Below are 18,018 nucleotides of genomic sequence, written 5' to 3'. Positions count from 1 at the left end.
GGTCTAAGGTGTTGGACATGGCTACAACAATCATGAGTGCTCATAAGTTCTGAGCATTGGACTCGACCCACGCTCACTGGAATCACTTCATGGAATTTTATCTCAAGTGATCGTGAGATGGTAATATCATATAAGTCTTCAAACCTAGAGATATGATTTGTTACTTACAAGTTGATTATGCATTGATTTTACAAAAACGCATTGGTAACTCGATGTTATAAAACGTGCCTTTGTGTATAATTCAATGAGTGGTAGAACAAGCATATGAGTCGAAGTTTATTTGTTCCTTCTAGGATTAGAAGCTGATATCTGGGCCCCTCGATGATTGTCTTTTGACCTATGTACTGGGCCCGGTCAAAACTAAATTGATGTGTTCAGTTAAGTTCTATGTCAAACAAATCAAAAATCGGGAAACAAATGCTGGACAATAAGTAAGACCATGTTCCATGTATTTGTCCGGCTGATATCTTGAGCAGAGGATTATATGATCACTTATCTAAATGGCGCGTTCTAGTTCAACGGAGTTTAAAGAGCTACGATTGTTGATTGGTTCTTGAAGTCATACTTGCAACTATAGTTATTAGACTTATCCAAGTGAGAGACTGTTGGATATAGTGTCTAAGTCCATAACTATATTTGATATGTACTTGACCCGACCCGGCATGGTCCATTTGGGTTGCACTTCACCCGAACAATTTATGGATAATATTTGAGAATAGTACAAGTCATGATTTATTAATATATTATAAGTTCTAATATATTAATATAAGATCATATTATTTAATTAGTATTGATCTATAATTAATCTAGGATTAATTTAGAGATCAAAGATATTACTAATTAAATATGGGCTTCTATATTTATATAGTGTGGGCTAATGCTTATTTGGAATGGGCTAGGCTTGCATGGAAAAGTCCATGGATACTCCATGGAGCTTTAACCCATGGATCTCATGGAAATGAAGAGACATGGGTATTAGGGTTTACATGGATATAACCCTAATCCACCACACTTTATAAAGGAGGCTTTGGTTCTTGAAATCACACTAGTTGACACTTCTTGAGGTGAGGGTCGATTTCAAGATAGTAGTGACTATTCTCTCAAAGTTCCAAGTTTGTGGTGATTTGTGATTTCCACTTGAGGCATTCACACTATTGGTGCTAGGCTCTAAAACTCCAAGCAATCAACTACTACTACAAGGTAAGTATTTCTACTAGCTTTATTTGATTCATGTTCCCCATGCCATGCTAGTTAGGATATGAACCTTGGAAAAATAATTATTTGCATGTATCTTAGACAAACATATATCCAAGGTTTATTAGGGTTGCATGTACGCTTAAGAAGTGTTAGAATGCTCAAAACCCATCAAAAGGAGCCTATGGAAATTTTCTATGATAATGAAGGAGCGGTTGCCTTGACCAAGGAACCGAGGGATCATGGTAGATCTCGACATATCGACAGAAAATATCACTTTATTATACATCGGGTAAAAGAAGGACTCCTCGTAGTTAAGACGATATCGTAAGAGGATAACCCAGCAGATTCGCTTACAAAGGGACTGAGTAGGGTTAAGCATTTGCAGCACGCTAGGAGCATTGGGCTAAAGGACGATGTTAGTTCGGATTAGATAGTTTAGAAATGCTTAATAAATAATTGTAATTGATATTTGATGATTAAATAAAGGAATATTATTTATTAGTACAGTTACTGTCTTATGTTGATTGGTTGGCCATTATTTTTCTTTGCATGTTTTGACTTCCTGCATAATTAAACCCTGATTTTCAAATTTTTGATAAGGGTTTTCAAACCCTTTCCTTTTTTCCCAAGATTTCGAAATCTAGGGTTTGCAAACCCTAGGATTTTCGAGATATGCCTCCTCCTAAGATAAGATCCTAAAATTTAGGGATTTGGATAATCCTATATCTTGTAATTATCCTTTAATGGTTATATATGGTAATTAAATATTTTGAATTATCCCATCCCATAATTTTCGAAATCTAGTGGGATTTAAGGGATTAGGATAAAATTAATTGTTTAATATAAGATAATCCTTTATGATTTAGTAATTCAAATTACTTTTTTAATTTAGATAATTATTAAATCAAGAGTTTTAATATTTAAAATTTTAATTTAAAGGTTATAAATTTCGAAAATTTTAAATTGAAATTAAAACCCTAGTATTTTAAAAATGTTTAAAAGACACCCTATACTATTATATTTTTACAAGATTAATATATATATATATATATATATATATATATATATATATATATATATATATATATATATAACTAAAAATGCTAATCTTACCATTAGTATGCCTCATTCACGAAGCCGATCTATAAGAGGGGTATAAGGTTATAGCCTATAAAATGGTCGTTTAATGGGTATCCACTATTACCCACCGCTTCCTTGATTGGTGGAGGATCGTTAGCCGAACGGGTAGGATAGGGCAATCCTCTCTTCATTAATAAGTATAATGAAACTATATAAAGTTACTAAATGTTTTAACAAAATTCCCAATCCTAGTTACTTTAGGCAAAAGTGGTATGATGCAATCCTATGAAATTACACTTTGCACCTTTGCTAAGAAGTTAGTGGAGCATGTGTGGTTAACCAGTCACAAACGAGAGGGGCATATCGAGATTTAAACATGTCATTGAAATGTTCAATGAATCTCAAAAGGAAATATAGGAATTCTCAATACATTTAAAACCTAAGCCTTTATGTTTTTCATTGTGAAGAATTAGTGAATCGTCATTCACTTACCTCCAAATTATTTGCATGTTAGATTACGAAATCCCTTTTCTATGTGTAAATAATGTTGTTGGATCCTAGCCCTAATTTCTCATTTTGGGTGTTTAATTAGGGATTCAATTCTAATCAACGTAATTATATGCATACATTTGATGCGAAAGCCACCTAGTACGCTGGGCGTACCGGAGGGTACGATGGGCGTAATAGGTTCAAAGTGAAAACCCTAATTTAGGGTGAGACCCCTATTTAAAGGATATGATGGCCTCATTCCTGGCCACCATTCTGAGTCACCAACCCTCCTTAACCCTAGTTCTCGTTCTTAGAGTTTGTGAGTTCATTTAAGAGCCTTAGGAGAATTCTTGAGTTACTTTGGAGTGAAGAAGAGGTCTTGAAGAAGGAGTGGGATTTCAGGCCTTAGATCTGGGCTTATCTTAGTGTAGAGCTTCATTTTGAGGTATATATGTAACACAGTAAATTTCAAAGCAAAATTTTTCATTTAAAATAATCATTTTATTAGAACACTTGTTTAAAATCTCATTCATAATTGAATTACAAAGCATAGTTTCATTTTCACTTGAATAGAAAACCAGGATCCTCCAAAATTTGACTCTTTCTCTGGTGTGTACAATTGAGCCGGTGCCATCCCGTGTTACTGAAAGAACCTGAAAACAACATAACACAAAACACTATAAGCACGAAGCTTAGTGAGTTCCCCAATATACAACTTACACATATATGCCTTTCCAGGCCCTGACCTTCCGGTCCACAACACAACCCGCCTTCCGGCCCATGAGATAAACGCCTTCCGGCCCATAACGTATTGCCTTCCGGCCCATAACATATTGCCTTCCGGCCCATAAACATACACAGCACATAATACACTTAACTTCCGGCCCTTATAAACATACATAGCACGCATAGCAATTATCTTACCATTTATAGCACGTATAACACATATCATATCCAACCTTCCGGTCACATAGTCAAACCCTTCCGGGTACAGTATAGTGAGAAGACTCACCTCGTGGATACTAGAAATTAGCAACTCCTGAAATCACTTGCGCTTGATCCGCCGAGCTTCAAACTCCCTGGATAATGTATTCTCTTATTAATACTTTTATCTTTCAAGTCAACTGACCCTAAGAAATCACACATAGGTCAACTCTGGTCAACAGTCCACGGTCAACTCGACCGGACTCGGCGAGTACTCAGGCGACTCGGCGAGTCTAGTCGTCCTCCAATCCTCTAAGTTTTCCCTTCTACTCGTCGAGTATCCTCCTTGACCCGACGAGTTACCCCTGGAAGAATCGCGGGGCCACCCCGACTCCACTCGCCGAGTCTGATGAACAACTCGACGAGTCCCAGTTATTCTTCAAGCTACTTGCCGAGTCTGCTCATCTGACTCGGCGAGTCCATGCCATGCAGTCGCGCAAACTGCTTCCTAAGGTCATAACTGCTCCGACCATTCATAGGTCTGGCCTTCCTCGACTGGTCCATTACATAAGGTTTTCATTTAGGTGCTCATGCTACACCCCAAAACTTATACTTTACATGTTGACCTAAGGCATAAGGATTTCAATCCAAAACCTTCACCAATTCCCGAAATGCACAGACATAGGATATTCTGGACCTCCAAGGGTCCTAATACAGGGTTACAATCGTTTGGGGAACAAGGGTAACATTCAATCTATCCATAAAAGGGTTCCATAAACCCTAATCCTCAAAATACATCACCATAGCAGAGTATACATGAATTCTTACCTGGATAATGTGTTCTCTGTGTCCCCAATCCTCAGAATGTGACCCCCTTGCTGTTCCTTATCCGAGCCCTTCTCTTCTTTGCACAACAACTCCTTCAAAATCACCAATGGCCTTTAATCTTGATCTAGATGCACACAATCGATTTAGAGTTCTTCTCAGAAGGCTAAAACGAACAATAACAGCCTATAAGTCCCCTTTATACGTCCCAAACCTAAACGGCTAGGGTTTTCGCTAAACAGCGCAGACTCGCCGAGTCCCTATCTGACTCGTCGAGTCCAGTCGCGAACCCGCGACTAGGTCTGCGATCCTACTCGGCGAGTCTGGCTCCAACTCGCCGAGTCCCCCCTTAAAACACCCCCCTAAAATATAATTTTAACAATACTTGAAATTTCGGGCTGTTACAATTCTCCCCCACTAGAATCAGACTTCGCCCTCGAAGTCTCACTCTGAAAATAGTTCCGGATGCTGCTCCCGCATCTCACGTTCCGACTCCCAAGTCATTTCCGATCCCTTCCGGGGTTGCCACTGAACCAACACCAGAAGTACCTCCTTGTTCCTCAGAACCTTGATCTTCCGATCCCTGATGGCCACTGGTCTCTCAGCATAACTCAGGCTCGCATCCACCTAAACGTTCTCTAGTGGAACCACTGCTGACTCATCGACTATACACTTCTTCAACTGCGACACATGAAAAGTGTCGTGGATCTATCTCAATTCCGCTGGCAACTCCAAACGGTAGGCCACCCGTCCTACCCTCACAATTTCACGAAAAGGCCCAACATACCGGGGCCCCAACTTGCCCCTCTTCCTGGATCGAATCACCCCTTTTCCAGGAGAGACCTTCAGGAGTACGAAGTCGCCGACCTGAAACTCAAGCTCGTACCGGCGTCTGTCTGCATAACTTTTCTGTCAGCTCTAGGCGATCAATAACCTCTGTTTAACCTGCTGAATCTACTATGTCGACTGAAGCACGATCTCTGTACTGCCCACTACTCCCTGTAACCGAGAATCACCCACGATGCAATTCTGCTCCAAATCTCAACGATCACTCGACCCATAAGGGTTAGGAAACCATGAATCACCGGATCCCCGATCCAAAACCCACTTTATACATTTCGGAACGACTGAGGGACCCATTCGCACTCTCAGAGCAACTCTCACGAGTTCCCTTCTTGTATTCGCATACACATACTGCACTAGCCCCAACATACCTTTCTCTTCCCTTGCCTTGGGAAATTCGCTTGACGACCTTGCCACTACTCCATGTATCGCACATGCTCTGGATCTGCTCGCACGGACTCTCGGGTCTATGCGTTACCTTTGCTCCGCAAATGAGGGTCCGATATCACCTCCTATGCAACATCTCAAAGGGCGGCATACCAATGCACTAATGATGGCTGTTGATATGGGACAACTCAACCAAGGATAAATATGTACCGCGAATTCCTCCAAAATCTAATACACATGCCCGAAGCATGTCTTCGAGCGTCTGAATCGTTCACTCTCTCTAAAGTGTCCTTAGATGTCATCAGGATAATCTCCTTTCTCATATTCCTCTTCAAGACTGAGTACCAGATCAGCTTTTGCCTCCACAGCTGAGCCCCCAAAGTCACCCGTATCATGATCCAAGTGTCCCACTAACTTCCTCCCCGTGACCACTATCCCGGCCCAGTGACATGCAAGTCACGAAATCCTCTTTTCCTCATGCAAGAAAAATACAATCCAACCGAGGATCGTCTCAACTCAAATCTCTGGTTTCTGCTCCGCGTATTCCCTGCGTATCCCCCGCATCTCCTGACAGAGATGGAGACCCCCGTCTCGCCCCCGACTCAACATCCAAGCTCCAAGGACTCAATATCAGGGCTACTCAAACCTAACTCTTCCATATCATGCACTGCTCGAAAACATTCCAACATCGAAATTCTCTTACCATCTAGTGAGTACTGCAACTCCACGCAGCATCACAACACCCTCTGAGTAGGGAGTACTATGGCTCGAATATCCATCACAGACTCTGGAGGCAATCAACATAACAAATGCCCATCTTTGCGAAAATCCACTCTCCCAAAAAATCTCCCTGGATGCCCACACTCGAAGGGCTCCCACTAGATTCACAGATACTTGATATGCCACACGTCGATTCAATTCAGGATTCACAAGTAACTCCGAAATGAAGATATCATACTCGGATATCTCAGAATACCCCAACAAAACATCACAAGATCCTGCCACAACCACTGATCTCCTGCCCCAAGCATCATATAGACACAATAATACATCCCCTCTGAACCCCATAATTAGATCTACATTTTCCCCCATTACAACTTCGGTGCATATAATTTCTCGATTGGAATACGAGAAAACGTTGACGCTACGAAATATGCTGATAATTCTCCGAAACTCTTTTTCCCGGCGCTCAAGATCCAAACAAGGATACGCATACCGACCCCGGGAGTTGGCCGCCCAGTCATTCTCTATCTACTTGCAACAACACCAATCACCTGTCATGGATACATTCGTCCTCCTCCTCAAGTACTTCCTGCATTAACTCACTTTGACCCCTTTCCTCGATCACCGACATCTCTAGTCTCATGATTTCTTACAGCATATCTCTATACTCCACTTATAACTACTCTTGACAAATCTTTGCTTTACATACTGCACCCGGTTCTCCCCCACTTAGGGTTCGAACCATTACCAATTAGCACACAACCAACCCACGACTATTTTTCCACCAGCGAAATCGCACCTGTCCCCGTAACGTGCTACACCACGCCCGATAATTCCCTTTTAAGGAACTCAATCAACCCCCTATACTCTGAACCTCTGATGAACTCCTCAAGAACCTCTCATCACGACTGCCTCTAATCGTTCCAAATCTCATACCAGTCCAACACTAAGCATCTCAACTGCTCAATAACATCCCTGTCTCATAGACTGCACCGCAAAATCATCGTTCCTCTCACCTCAACTCATCAACCAATGTTCCAACACCGGAATTTTCCCAAGGACAGGGACCCACTCCCAACATAGACGAAAACTCCCTGCACTGCAAAACTCAACTGAACTCCCCACTACTACCACTATAACATAACCTACTATTCTCAATTAGGTGTGGTGTGGTCCTCGACTACCTCAGTCCCAACTGACTGTCTGCTCCCGATAAGTCACTGCCTCGCGGCACACCTGCCACCTGCTACTCTGGGGAAAATCATCACCGATACGACCTGTAGGGTGGACCCCCAAACCCAAAACTGAAACATCAGGCCTCCCGTGTCTTGCACACGAACAAAAATAGCACCACCCACCTAGAAGATGACCTCTCCTCTATCGACTGATTGCTCAACTCAGACCGAAATTTTCTCCTTCCTTTAACTCCTTACCAAAATACTCTGATAGGCATTCGCCTTTCCTCTCGAGGGACGCCTCTTCATACTCAATCATGGTCTGCAGACCTAAAACCCATAGCATCCGATCTCTACCCCATCGATCATGACCGGATAATAAAATAATCACCAGCATCATTCACTACGAACCATGGTACTCATCCCATGACATCCCTTCTCAATCTGCTCCGGTGTATGGTACCCGAACCATAGTATCACTCCTCAATCTGCTCCGATGTATGGTACTCGAACCATAGCATCACTTCTCAATCTACTCCGATGTATGGTACTCGAACCATAACATCACTCCTCAATCTGTTCCGATGTATGGTACTCGAACTATAACATCACTCCTCAATCTGCTTCGATGTATGGTACTCGAACCATAGCATCACTTCTCAATCTGCTCCGATGTATGGTACTCGAACCATAACATCACTCCTCCATCCGCTCCGATGTATGGTACTCGAACCATAACATCACTCCTCAATCTGTTCCTTAGGACCTTCAGAATGCTCCCTGTAACAAGTATGGGTCCTCTGCTTTCAGTAGTACGGGCCCATACTACGTGCCACATCTACCCATACTTTCCACACGGACCATCCCAGAGCTCCTAAGTAGCTGCTCGACCTGCTCTTTCACCAATCCCATCGCACATGCCCGCTCTCCAGCGAAATCCTCTACTTTACCTGCGCACTCATCTGGCTAGGTTTACTCCCTAGTCTCTTCCGTCGTCCTCCCAATTCTTTGCTATCAGCTGTTGAAGAGCTCCTAATGATGTCAGCCATCTACCTCCTGAATATCGTCATACTCACTTAGTAGCTGACTCCCATCATCGAGAGTTCCACAAAGCACAAAGCAAGCAGCATTCGAGCATCGAAGAATACATAGGACTCCTTATCTGTGATAACTCCACCTTCTCGGCTCATCCTCGGAAATACCCCTGAACTCTGTAACTCTACCCCTCGTGCGTTCTAACTGGATACTCTCACTCATCACATACTCAAAAGCATAACGCACATATAACAACAAACCCTAGGCTAAGGCATCACAAATCAGGCCACTCTAGTCCTAAGATATGAAATACCTAGCCTGTCTCTAGCATGCAATAATATCTCATAAAGTGCATCATAGATATTTCATAACACAAAAGTAAGGGTATTTTGGGAAATCACCGTTTGACTCTGGCTGATTGTACACACTGCTCTTTCTTGCTTTCTCTTTGAACTCTTATTCGCTTTTAGAAAACTATTTATTTGAAAACTTTTTCTTACTTCCTCAGTTTGAGTCCAGATTTACCCGAAGGCGCATCCGAATCCCTCAAACCAAGGCTCTGATACCAATTTGTAACACCGTAAATTTCAAAGCAAAATTTTTCATTTAAAATAATCATTTTATTAGAACACTTGTTTAAAATCTCATTCATAATTGAATTACAAAGCATAGTTTCATTTTCACTTGAATAGAAAACCAGGATCCTCCAAAATTTGACTCTTTCTCTGGTGTGTACAATCGAGCCGGTGCCATCCTGTGTTACTGAAAGAAGCTGAAAACAACATAACACAAAACACTATAAGCATGAAGCTTAGTGAGTTCCCCAATATACAACCTACACATATATGCCTTTCCAGGCCCTGACCTTCTGGTCCACAACACAACCCGCCTTCCGGCCCATGAGATAAACGCCTTCCGGCCCATAACGTATTGCCTTCCGGCCCATAACATATTGCCTTCCGGCCCATAAACATACACAACACATAATACACTTAACTTCCGGCCCTTATAAACATACATAGCACGCATAGCAATTATCTTACCATTTATAGCACGTATAACACATATCATATCCGACCTTCCGGTCACACAGTCAAACCCTTCCGGGTACAGTATAGTGAGAAGACTCACCTCGTGGATACTAGAAATTAGCAACTCCTGAAATCACTTGTGCTTGATCCGCCGAGCTTCAAACTCCCTGGATAATGTATTCTCTTATTAATACTTTTATCTTTCAATTCAACTGACCCTAAGAAATCACACATAGGTCAACTCTGGTCAACAGTCCACGGTCAACTCGACCGGACTCGGCGAGTACTCAGGCGACTTGGCGAGTCTAGTCGTCCTCCAATCCTCTAAGTTTTCCCTTCTACTCGTCGAGTATCCTCCTTGACCCGACGAGTTACCCCTGGAAGAATCGCGGGGCCACCCCGACTCCACTCGCCGAGTCTGATGAACAACTCGACGAGTCCCAGTTATTCTTCAAGCTACTCGCCGAGTCTGCTCATCTGACTCGGCGAGTCCATGCCATGCAGTCGCGCAAACTGCTTCCTAAGGTCATAACTGCTCCGACCATTCATAGGTCTGGCCTTCCTCGACTGGTCCATTACATAAGGTCTTCATTTAGGTGCTCATGCTACACCCCAAAACTTATACTTTACATGTTGACCTAAGGCATAAGGATTTCAATCCAAAACCTTCACCAATTCCCGAAATGCACAGACATAGGATATTCTGGACCTCCAAGGGTCCTAATACAGGGTTACAATCGTTTGGGGAACAAGGGTAACATTCAATCTATCCATAAAAGGGTTCCATAAACCCTAATCCTCAAAATACATCACCATAGCAGAGTATACATGAATTCTTACCTGGATAATGTGTTCTCTGTGTCCCCAATCCTCAGAATGTGACCTCCTTGCTGTTCCTTATCCGAGCCCTTCTCTTCTTTGCACAACAACTCCTTCAAAATCACCAATGGCCTTTAATCTTGATCTAGATGCACACAATCGATTTAGAGTTCTTCTCAGAAGGCTAAAACGAACAATGACAGCCTATAAGTCCCCTTTATACGTCCCAAACCTAAACGGCTAGGGTTTTCGCTAAACAGCGCAGACTCGCCGAGTCCCTATCTGACTCGTCGAGTCCAGTCGCGAACCCGCGACTAGGTCTGCGATCCTACTCGGCGAGTCTGGCTCCAACTCGCCGAGTCCCCCCTAAAATATAATTTTAACAATACTTGAAATTTCGGGCTGTTACAATATAGCTCAGAGCTTTCTCACTCTTTTGGTTTTCGCATCTTAGTAGAGTACTCTATGGGTTTTTCCCAAAAGTTGGAGACTTTATGTGATTTTGTAGTCCAGAGACCATGATCCACCCTCCTTTGAGTATATTCAGTGGTGTTGTGTCATAAAAATCCTATCTTGGACGTTGGGATCAAGCCATGCATGAGATATGTGCTTTTTGTTATAAGGGGGTGAGTGTTTTGTGTGTTTGGGACCTTTCTAGCCATGCAACGGTTTAAATTCCCTGACTTTATGGGTTAAGAGCTATTAGAGAGTCTAGATTTGAGATATGAGCCAAGGTCTTAACTGATTAAGAACAAACAAGTGAGAAGGATGAAATTGGACCGTACATTGGGCGTAATTCCAGTACACGCATCATAGGGGTTATCTGCATGGCAGCCAAGTACGCCCAACGTAAGGAGCTAGTACGTGCGGCGTACTACCAGCCGTTGACTTTTGTTGACTTTTAGGGTTTGGGTCAAATTATGGACATTTAGGGTCATTGAGGGGTAAAATGGACTTTTACCCTTCTATGAGTTAGTGTAGCCTCTTGAGAGCCATGATCCCCAACAAATAGATGGGGTTTATGATGGGTTGGAGCCATAAGAACTTTCCTATGTGCACATGCAAACCCTAATGCTTGGATCTAGGTTTCTCTAATTGAACATGCAATGTATCCAAGACTTTCATTCATAGATTTAGTGTAAACAAATAATTCATAACACATGAAATCGGATCTAGAAGAATACCTTGAGTTGCTTGCTTGAAACTTCTTGTTCTTGGAGCTTAGAGTCACAATTGTCACTCCTCTAATGGCTTACAAACACCTACTAACAAGAGTATGATTTGAGAGAGGGACAGAGGTGAGAAATCAGCCCTAGGGTTTCCTGAATCATAAAGTGGCCGATTTCCCTCACCCAAGGGATCTATTTATACTATGAGCTCCTAGGGTTTCACCCTAAACCCTAATTGGATAACTTAGCCTCAAAGCAATCCAAAGATCCTTCTAGATGATAACCTTGGACGATTTTAAGATATCCTTATCTTGCAAATCGTCCCGCTTATTATCTATAAGGATTCATAGCCCAAAACACAACTATCACACATTTGACAGTTTATGCCCCTTTTATATTACTGAATTTTGTTTATATCAACGATTTTAGTTTCAAAATCACCATCATAGTACAAGACTTCACCGGTTTGGTGTGACTTACTTTATTTGATCAAGACGCGAAGATACTTCTTGAAAAAACTGCACAAGAGTTGCTTAAAAAGTTTAACTAGGTTATCGATATTAACATCATTTACATAAAACTAATTGTTATTTTTTGTCTATCTATTTTGTTGGAGGGTAACATGGAGATTTATCCATTTGCTTTGAATGTACTTTTGGATAAAAAGTTAATATTCAGAATTCAAAATTTAAATGATAATTTAAGCACAAAGTTGATGGTTATAAAATTTTAAAGTTCACCGATGATAATACAATCATTGCTGAATTGGAAACAAAATTTAACATCAAACATGTGACATATGAATTTATTTCTACATTTAGGATGCTCCTTTTGCTAACTGTTTTTTTTTCATTTCTCATCTTTGGACTATAACATGATTATTAAATTCTTTCAAGAATATCATTACAGACATTTCAAAGTTTACGTTGTATAAGTAAAATATTAAAAAAAAAAACTAACATACAACAAACATGTTCTTAATTTCTACAAGCGGAGAAATAATGTGGTTTTGGGAGTCATTATTCAAAAAAAAAAACCATGGGGAACTGTAGAGTGTCGTTTTGTTATGTCTTGTGCTGAGAAAAGTTTTGACATTTAGTTGTATACGAAATTCATGTATAATTTTAGCATATTCCTTGTGCGAACTGATTGTTGGTGAATGTGATAACGAAGATGAATATCCAGAAAAGTTTTGATTTGTTTGTAAAGAAATGACTTTAGATTGCAAATCGTTACCATTTCCAATATCTAAATACACTGCGGTAAAGTTTGCTACAGTCGTTATGAGTTGGAAGTCATTGCATTTCAAGATCATTCGATTATCATACGCATTGTCATCGTAAGATTTTATCTGTATTATATTTTAGGTATATTATTTTATATTATTTTAATACTTATATGTTATTTTCATTGTTGTGATCTGCTTAAGGATCAGGTGGACTATGATTACTTCCACCTAAAATTGTTTGCCTCTAATAAATGAGAATGGTGGGAGCTTCGTAATATCCGATTACCATCTTCTGTTTATCCTGTTTCGGATGAGGGAATTATAAGTGGGGGTGTGGTTTACTTCTTATTGTCTAACTATGACATTTTACGATTCGATGTATATTCGGAAGAATATTAAGTGATATATGATATCAACTCTTATACATCAATGCTTAACAAGTTTGATGGAAAATTGAGATATTTTTCTATTAGTGGTGATCATTTGTGGACTATTTGGGTTTTCATTCAGAATTAGTGGGTTAAAGTAGATGTTACTAATTACAATGCCGGTGGAAATGAATGGTAGTATTATCGAAACAATATCTTTTATTTCTTTAAAGGAAGTATGATTCAACATGTCGTTTCGGCACATCATTAGCTTGAAGTGTTTTCATTTTGTTTAGATTTTGAGATAGTTACTATACCAAGTAGAAATATGTGATTGTATTTATTTCAAACTGCATTCGAAAACCGTTGTTTTTTTTTCATGAAGATATTTTAATATTATATATTAGTTTATGATTAAATATTTTGTTTTTTATTTATTTATAGTTTTTTAATATATGTATTCAAGAATTTAATAAATTCATTATAAGAGTTTTGTGGATACTTGTATGTTTTTTATATGCGCTCCCCGACGTTTAATGCGGGTTATAATCTAGTTAAGAAATAATTCTAAAATCTCATGTTTCTGAAAGTGCACACGATTAAATTGTATATAAGACTCAACAACCTTTAAAATATTTAATTTGATCTTATTCCACATTCTCTATTTAATTGTGACTTTTGGTAAAGTCATATGTTGGACCAGTTATCTAACCTATAGTTACGCGACTTAAATACGTTTGAGAAAGATCATGTATGGATCAAACTAAATGAAAATTTCACAAATTGTTTTATAATATTTTATCTACACATTAAATTTCAGGACAAAATCCTTTCAATGAGGAGATAATGTAACAATTGATAAAAATTGGTTAGAGTTCAACAGTCACACCACCGTGAACCACTAAGTATTAATGACCAGCTGTGTCTAATTTTATGTATAATTGTATATAAAGTATATTTTATTTATAATTTCTTTTAAAACATCACAAACTACTTAAATCATCTATGGTCAACAATTCAATAAAAAATCACTAAAAATTAAATCATATTTTTGACGTTAAAAATAAAATTTTGCATTAAGTATATTCGCGAGTTACAGATAATAAACTTGAATAGATTATGTTTTTTTGATTTCGTGAATATAAATTTTTTCCAAAACGAAGATCGTATGAGAAAGTTATTACTTTTTAAGTTACATGTGTCGTAAATTATTTCTGAGTATTTTTTTGAATTCATATCCGATATATTCTTTAATTGTATTTTTATAATATTTTAAATTTTGACCAAAATCAGATTACTAAAATCTGTCGAACCCAACTCTATTGAACGCTGAACTTTAAACGTAAATTCACGGAGTTTGGTATATCCTGATTAAATTCCATATACGTTTTTGGAATCACCTCGACAGAAACTACGAGCAGGCAATTTCATAAAATATGAAAAAATTACGGAGACATGATGAGAATCGGGGATGTTCATCACAAAAAGAATAAATAAATAAATAAAATACAAAACAACTGATTTTACGACAAATTTCCGTATAAATCCAATCTTGTACAACAAAATCATTTTTAATCGAGTAAATTGCAAAAATGGTCCCTGTGTTTGGCAAAATTATGCGACTTTGGTCCAAAATGATAGTTTGATGCACCACTGGTCCAAAATTGGATTTTTCCATTGTTTTTGGTCCCTCCCATTCACTTCCGTCCATATACTCCGTTACATGCAATAAAGACCGGGGTATTTTCGTCTTTCCACATACAGGGACCTTTTTTGCAACCTTATTCAAAATAAAAGCAGAGCTACATCACTCTTCCTTCTTCAACTTCACGAGCTTCATACTCTTCCTACTCTGTGTTCACAATTTCTTAGAGATCAAAAATTAAAATGGTGATGTGTTTCTGTGGTAGGGAAGCGGTGGTTCGCACCTCCTGGACATCAGCAAACCCTGGTCGGAGGTTTCTTTCCTGCCCTCAAAAGGTAAGTGTTCGATTTTGCTATTTTACCCTCATTTTGGAAAATCACCCTCATGTTTAGGGTTTATTTTTTTATGTGAAGGGTTCCAGATGCCGATTCTTAGGATGGATTGATCCTCCCATGTGTGCACGATCTATGTTGATAATACCCGGATTATTGAGGAATATCAACAATGTAAACTATCAAGTGGCAAGATTGAAGATGTGTTTGTTTGCAAGTTGGTTACTATTTGTGGTGGTTTGGGTGCTTTTCATTTAGTAATAAGCAATTAGGGACCCTTGTAGTTGCATGTAATTTTTGGGTGTTTTTTGTCTTATGAAATTGTAACTAGGGAATGTGGTAATTTTTGGTATTTGATAATGTAATATCAGTTTAGGGTTATTTTGGACAACTTCAGAAATTTGTAACCTTTTCAAGGATATAATGACAATGTATTGCAGTTATCACCGAATGTTAATGTATATTTGTTGTTTCAGAAAACAGTTCTTATAACCAAAAATGTGTTCCATAAACATGACAACTAACAGTTGGTATAAACCATAAACATCATTCTTCAACAATGACAAAAGGTTGACATTAGTTTCATGACCAAAAGGGCTAAAAGACCAAAATAAAACCATTACAACAAACTAGTTTTAAACCATTACATCCAAATGCACAAAAGTTGTGCTAAACCAAAAGATAAGTTTTTAAACAAAATACACTAATTCCTGCATTGACTGCTACCTCCATTCCCTCCTTGACTGCATCATGCATTCCCTCCTTGACTGCTTCCTGCATTCCCTCCTTCATTTTTTCCTGCATTCCCACCTTGACCCTTGCACGTCCTTGAGTTATGACCCCTATTGTTGCATTTCCCACACCTAACACTAACAAACTTTCTGGTAAGTTTTTCAGGTTCACCTGCACCATGATTTTGCATCTGTTTATCATATTTTTCATCTGCACTTCTCTTTCTCTTGGTGTTAGGTCTCCCAGGTTGATTGTGATGTGGTGGTGGTGTTAATTGAAATGGACAGGTACTTTTTGGCCACATGGCTCTACCCTTTATAGGGTCCACAGTGTAAGAGTAAGCTTCATTCCATGTTTGAAGCCAATACACTTTGTTAACATAAGTGTAAAGCTCCCCAACTTTGTCTCCACTATCAGCCATTTCATGTATTGTAGCTATGGCATGCCTGCATGGAATCCCATTCAATTCCCACCTTCTACATGTACATGACATATTTTTCATGTCAACCACATGCTGGTCATGCCAAGGACCATAAACTTCATACTTTGCAGTCCCATTCCATCTAGCTCTATATTGGACTGAAGCTTCCCTATTTCTCTCAAGTAACTTTGATGCTGTTGGAGTGAGTGGACCTGGAGCTTTGGACATCACTTTCTTCACATTGCAAATTCTCTTCATAAGGTACTGCCTGATGTACTCAAGACAACTTATGATGGGCTTATTCCTACCATGAATAAGCTTACTGTTGAAAACCTCACATAAATTGTTGAGCAATATATCTGATCCTGCTCTGCCTGTATTAAACAAGAAAATTATATGAACTAAACCATATACAATGAGCACTAGTAAAGCTTCACCTAAGTTAGGGAATGTAACCTGAAAAGTGGCTTCTGGCCCAATGGTGAGGGGGGATTTTCTTCAACCACTCAAAAGCATCCTTATCAAACTTGTTAAGTTCATTCATGTAGTGTTCAAATTCTGGTACTGTGGTTGCTATTGCACACTGCCATAAGTGATCTTTATACTCTTTTGTTTTCCATTTTTTCCTCATGTTCTCATAAATATGTCTTAGACAGAATCGATGCTCAGCCTGTGGGTATAGTTGTGCTATAGCAGGTAAGAGTCCCTGTAAAGGATTATTTCACATAATCATTGCAACAATCATATACAAATAAACTATTAGTAATACAAAAAGAAGAAAATAGTACCTTTTGTCTATCACTCATGAAAGTAAAGTTAGAATTTGAGCACAACTCTAAGTCATCTCCCAAGCATTCTAGAAACCATTTCCAGCTACTCATATTTTCAGTCTCAACAATGGCATATGCAAGTGGGTATATGCCGTTGTTTGAATCCAATCCAACTACTGTGAGTACTTGGCCTGGAAAGGGTCCTTTCATAAAAGCACCATCTAGTCCCAGAATATCTCTTAAACCTGCTTTAAACCCTTTCTTTAATGCCCCTAAGCAAATATACACCCTTTTAAACTGCCTTGTTTCTCTAGTACTGTTAGGCTCATTAACAACCTCAAGCTTCACAGTTGTACCCACATTAGTTGCTTGTAGTTCCATAAGATAATCTCTTAACACCTCGTATTGCTTTGTGTAGTCACCACTCACTTGCTTTGTAGCTGTTGCTTTTTCTCTCTGTACTTTGTGTATGGACACACCAACTTGAAGCCTCTTCTGAACTTGCTCTTGAATGCTTCGAAGGGGTACTGTAGGGTTAGACTCGACCATGTCTAAGATTTCTGCAGATATATACTTCGCAGTGCAAGCCCTAAGTTTTCTAGTTTGAACACAAGTATGTTTGTCTAGTAAAGTTTTCACATACCAATAATCACTATCTTTTGACCGTGAAGTCTGCATTGACCAAGAACAATTTAATTTATTGCCCTTACCTACCCACTTGCATTTACATTAGGTACATTACCTTTACACACAACCCTAAGCCTTGTTTTGTCGTTTTTCTTAAAGCCAAGATTCCTTCTAGTCTCAATGGCAAGTTTGTTGACT

At 39.3% G+C, this 18,018-nt stretch overlaps 1 protein-coding gene across 1 annotated transcript; it reads right to left on the bottom strand.

Annotated features, from left to right (window-relative positions):
• Positions 1 to 16,018: 16,018 nt before the first annotated feature.
• LOC145002282 (protein FAR1-RELATED SEQUENCE 12-like) lies at positions 16,019 to 17,742 on the bottom strand. Its single transcript, XM_078961581.1, has 3 exons — positions 17,212 to 17,742; positions 16,880 to 17,129; positions 16,019 to 16,797 (listed from the first exon to the last, which is right to left on the bottom strand). The coding sequence occupies exons 1-3, from the start codon at positions 17,740 to 17,742 to the stop codon at positions 16,019 to 16,021; spliced, it is 1,560 nt and encodes a 519-aa protein (XP_078817707.1).
• Positions 17,743 to 18,018: the final 276 nt, after the last annotated feature.

Source organism: Lactuca saligna, chromosome 6, assembly GCF_052625555.1.
Source record: "Lactuca saligna cultivar CGN05327 chromosome 6, ASM5262555v1, whole genome shotgun sequence".
In the NCBI taxonomy this organism is placed as follows: domain Eukaryota; kingdom Viridiplantae; phylum Streptophyta; class Magnoliopsida; order Asterales; family Asteraceae; genus Lactuca; species Lactuca saligna.
Note: the sequence above shows the minus strand (reverse complement) of the source record. Positions and strands in the feature narration are given on the sequence as shown.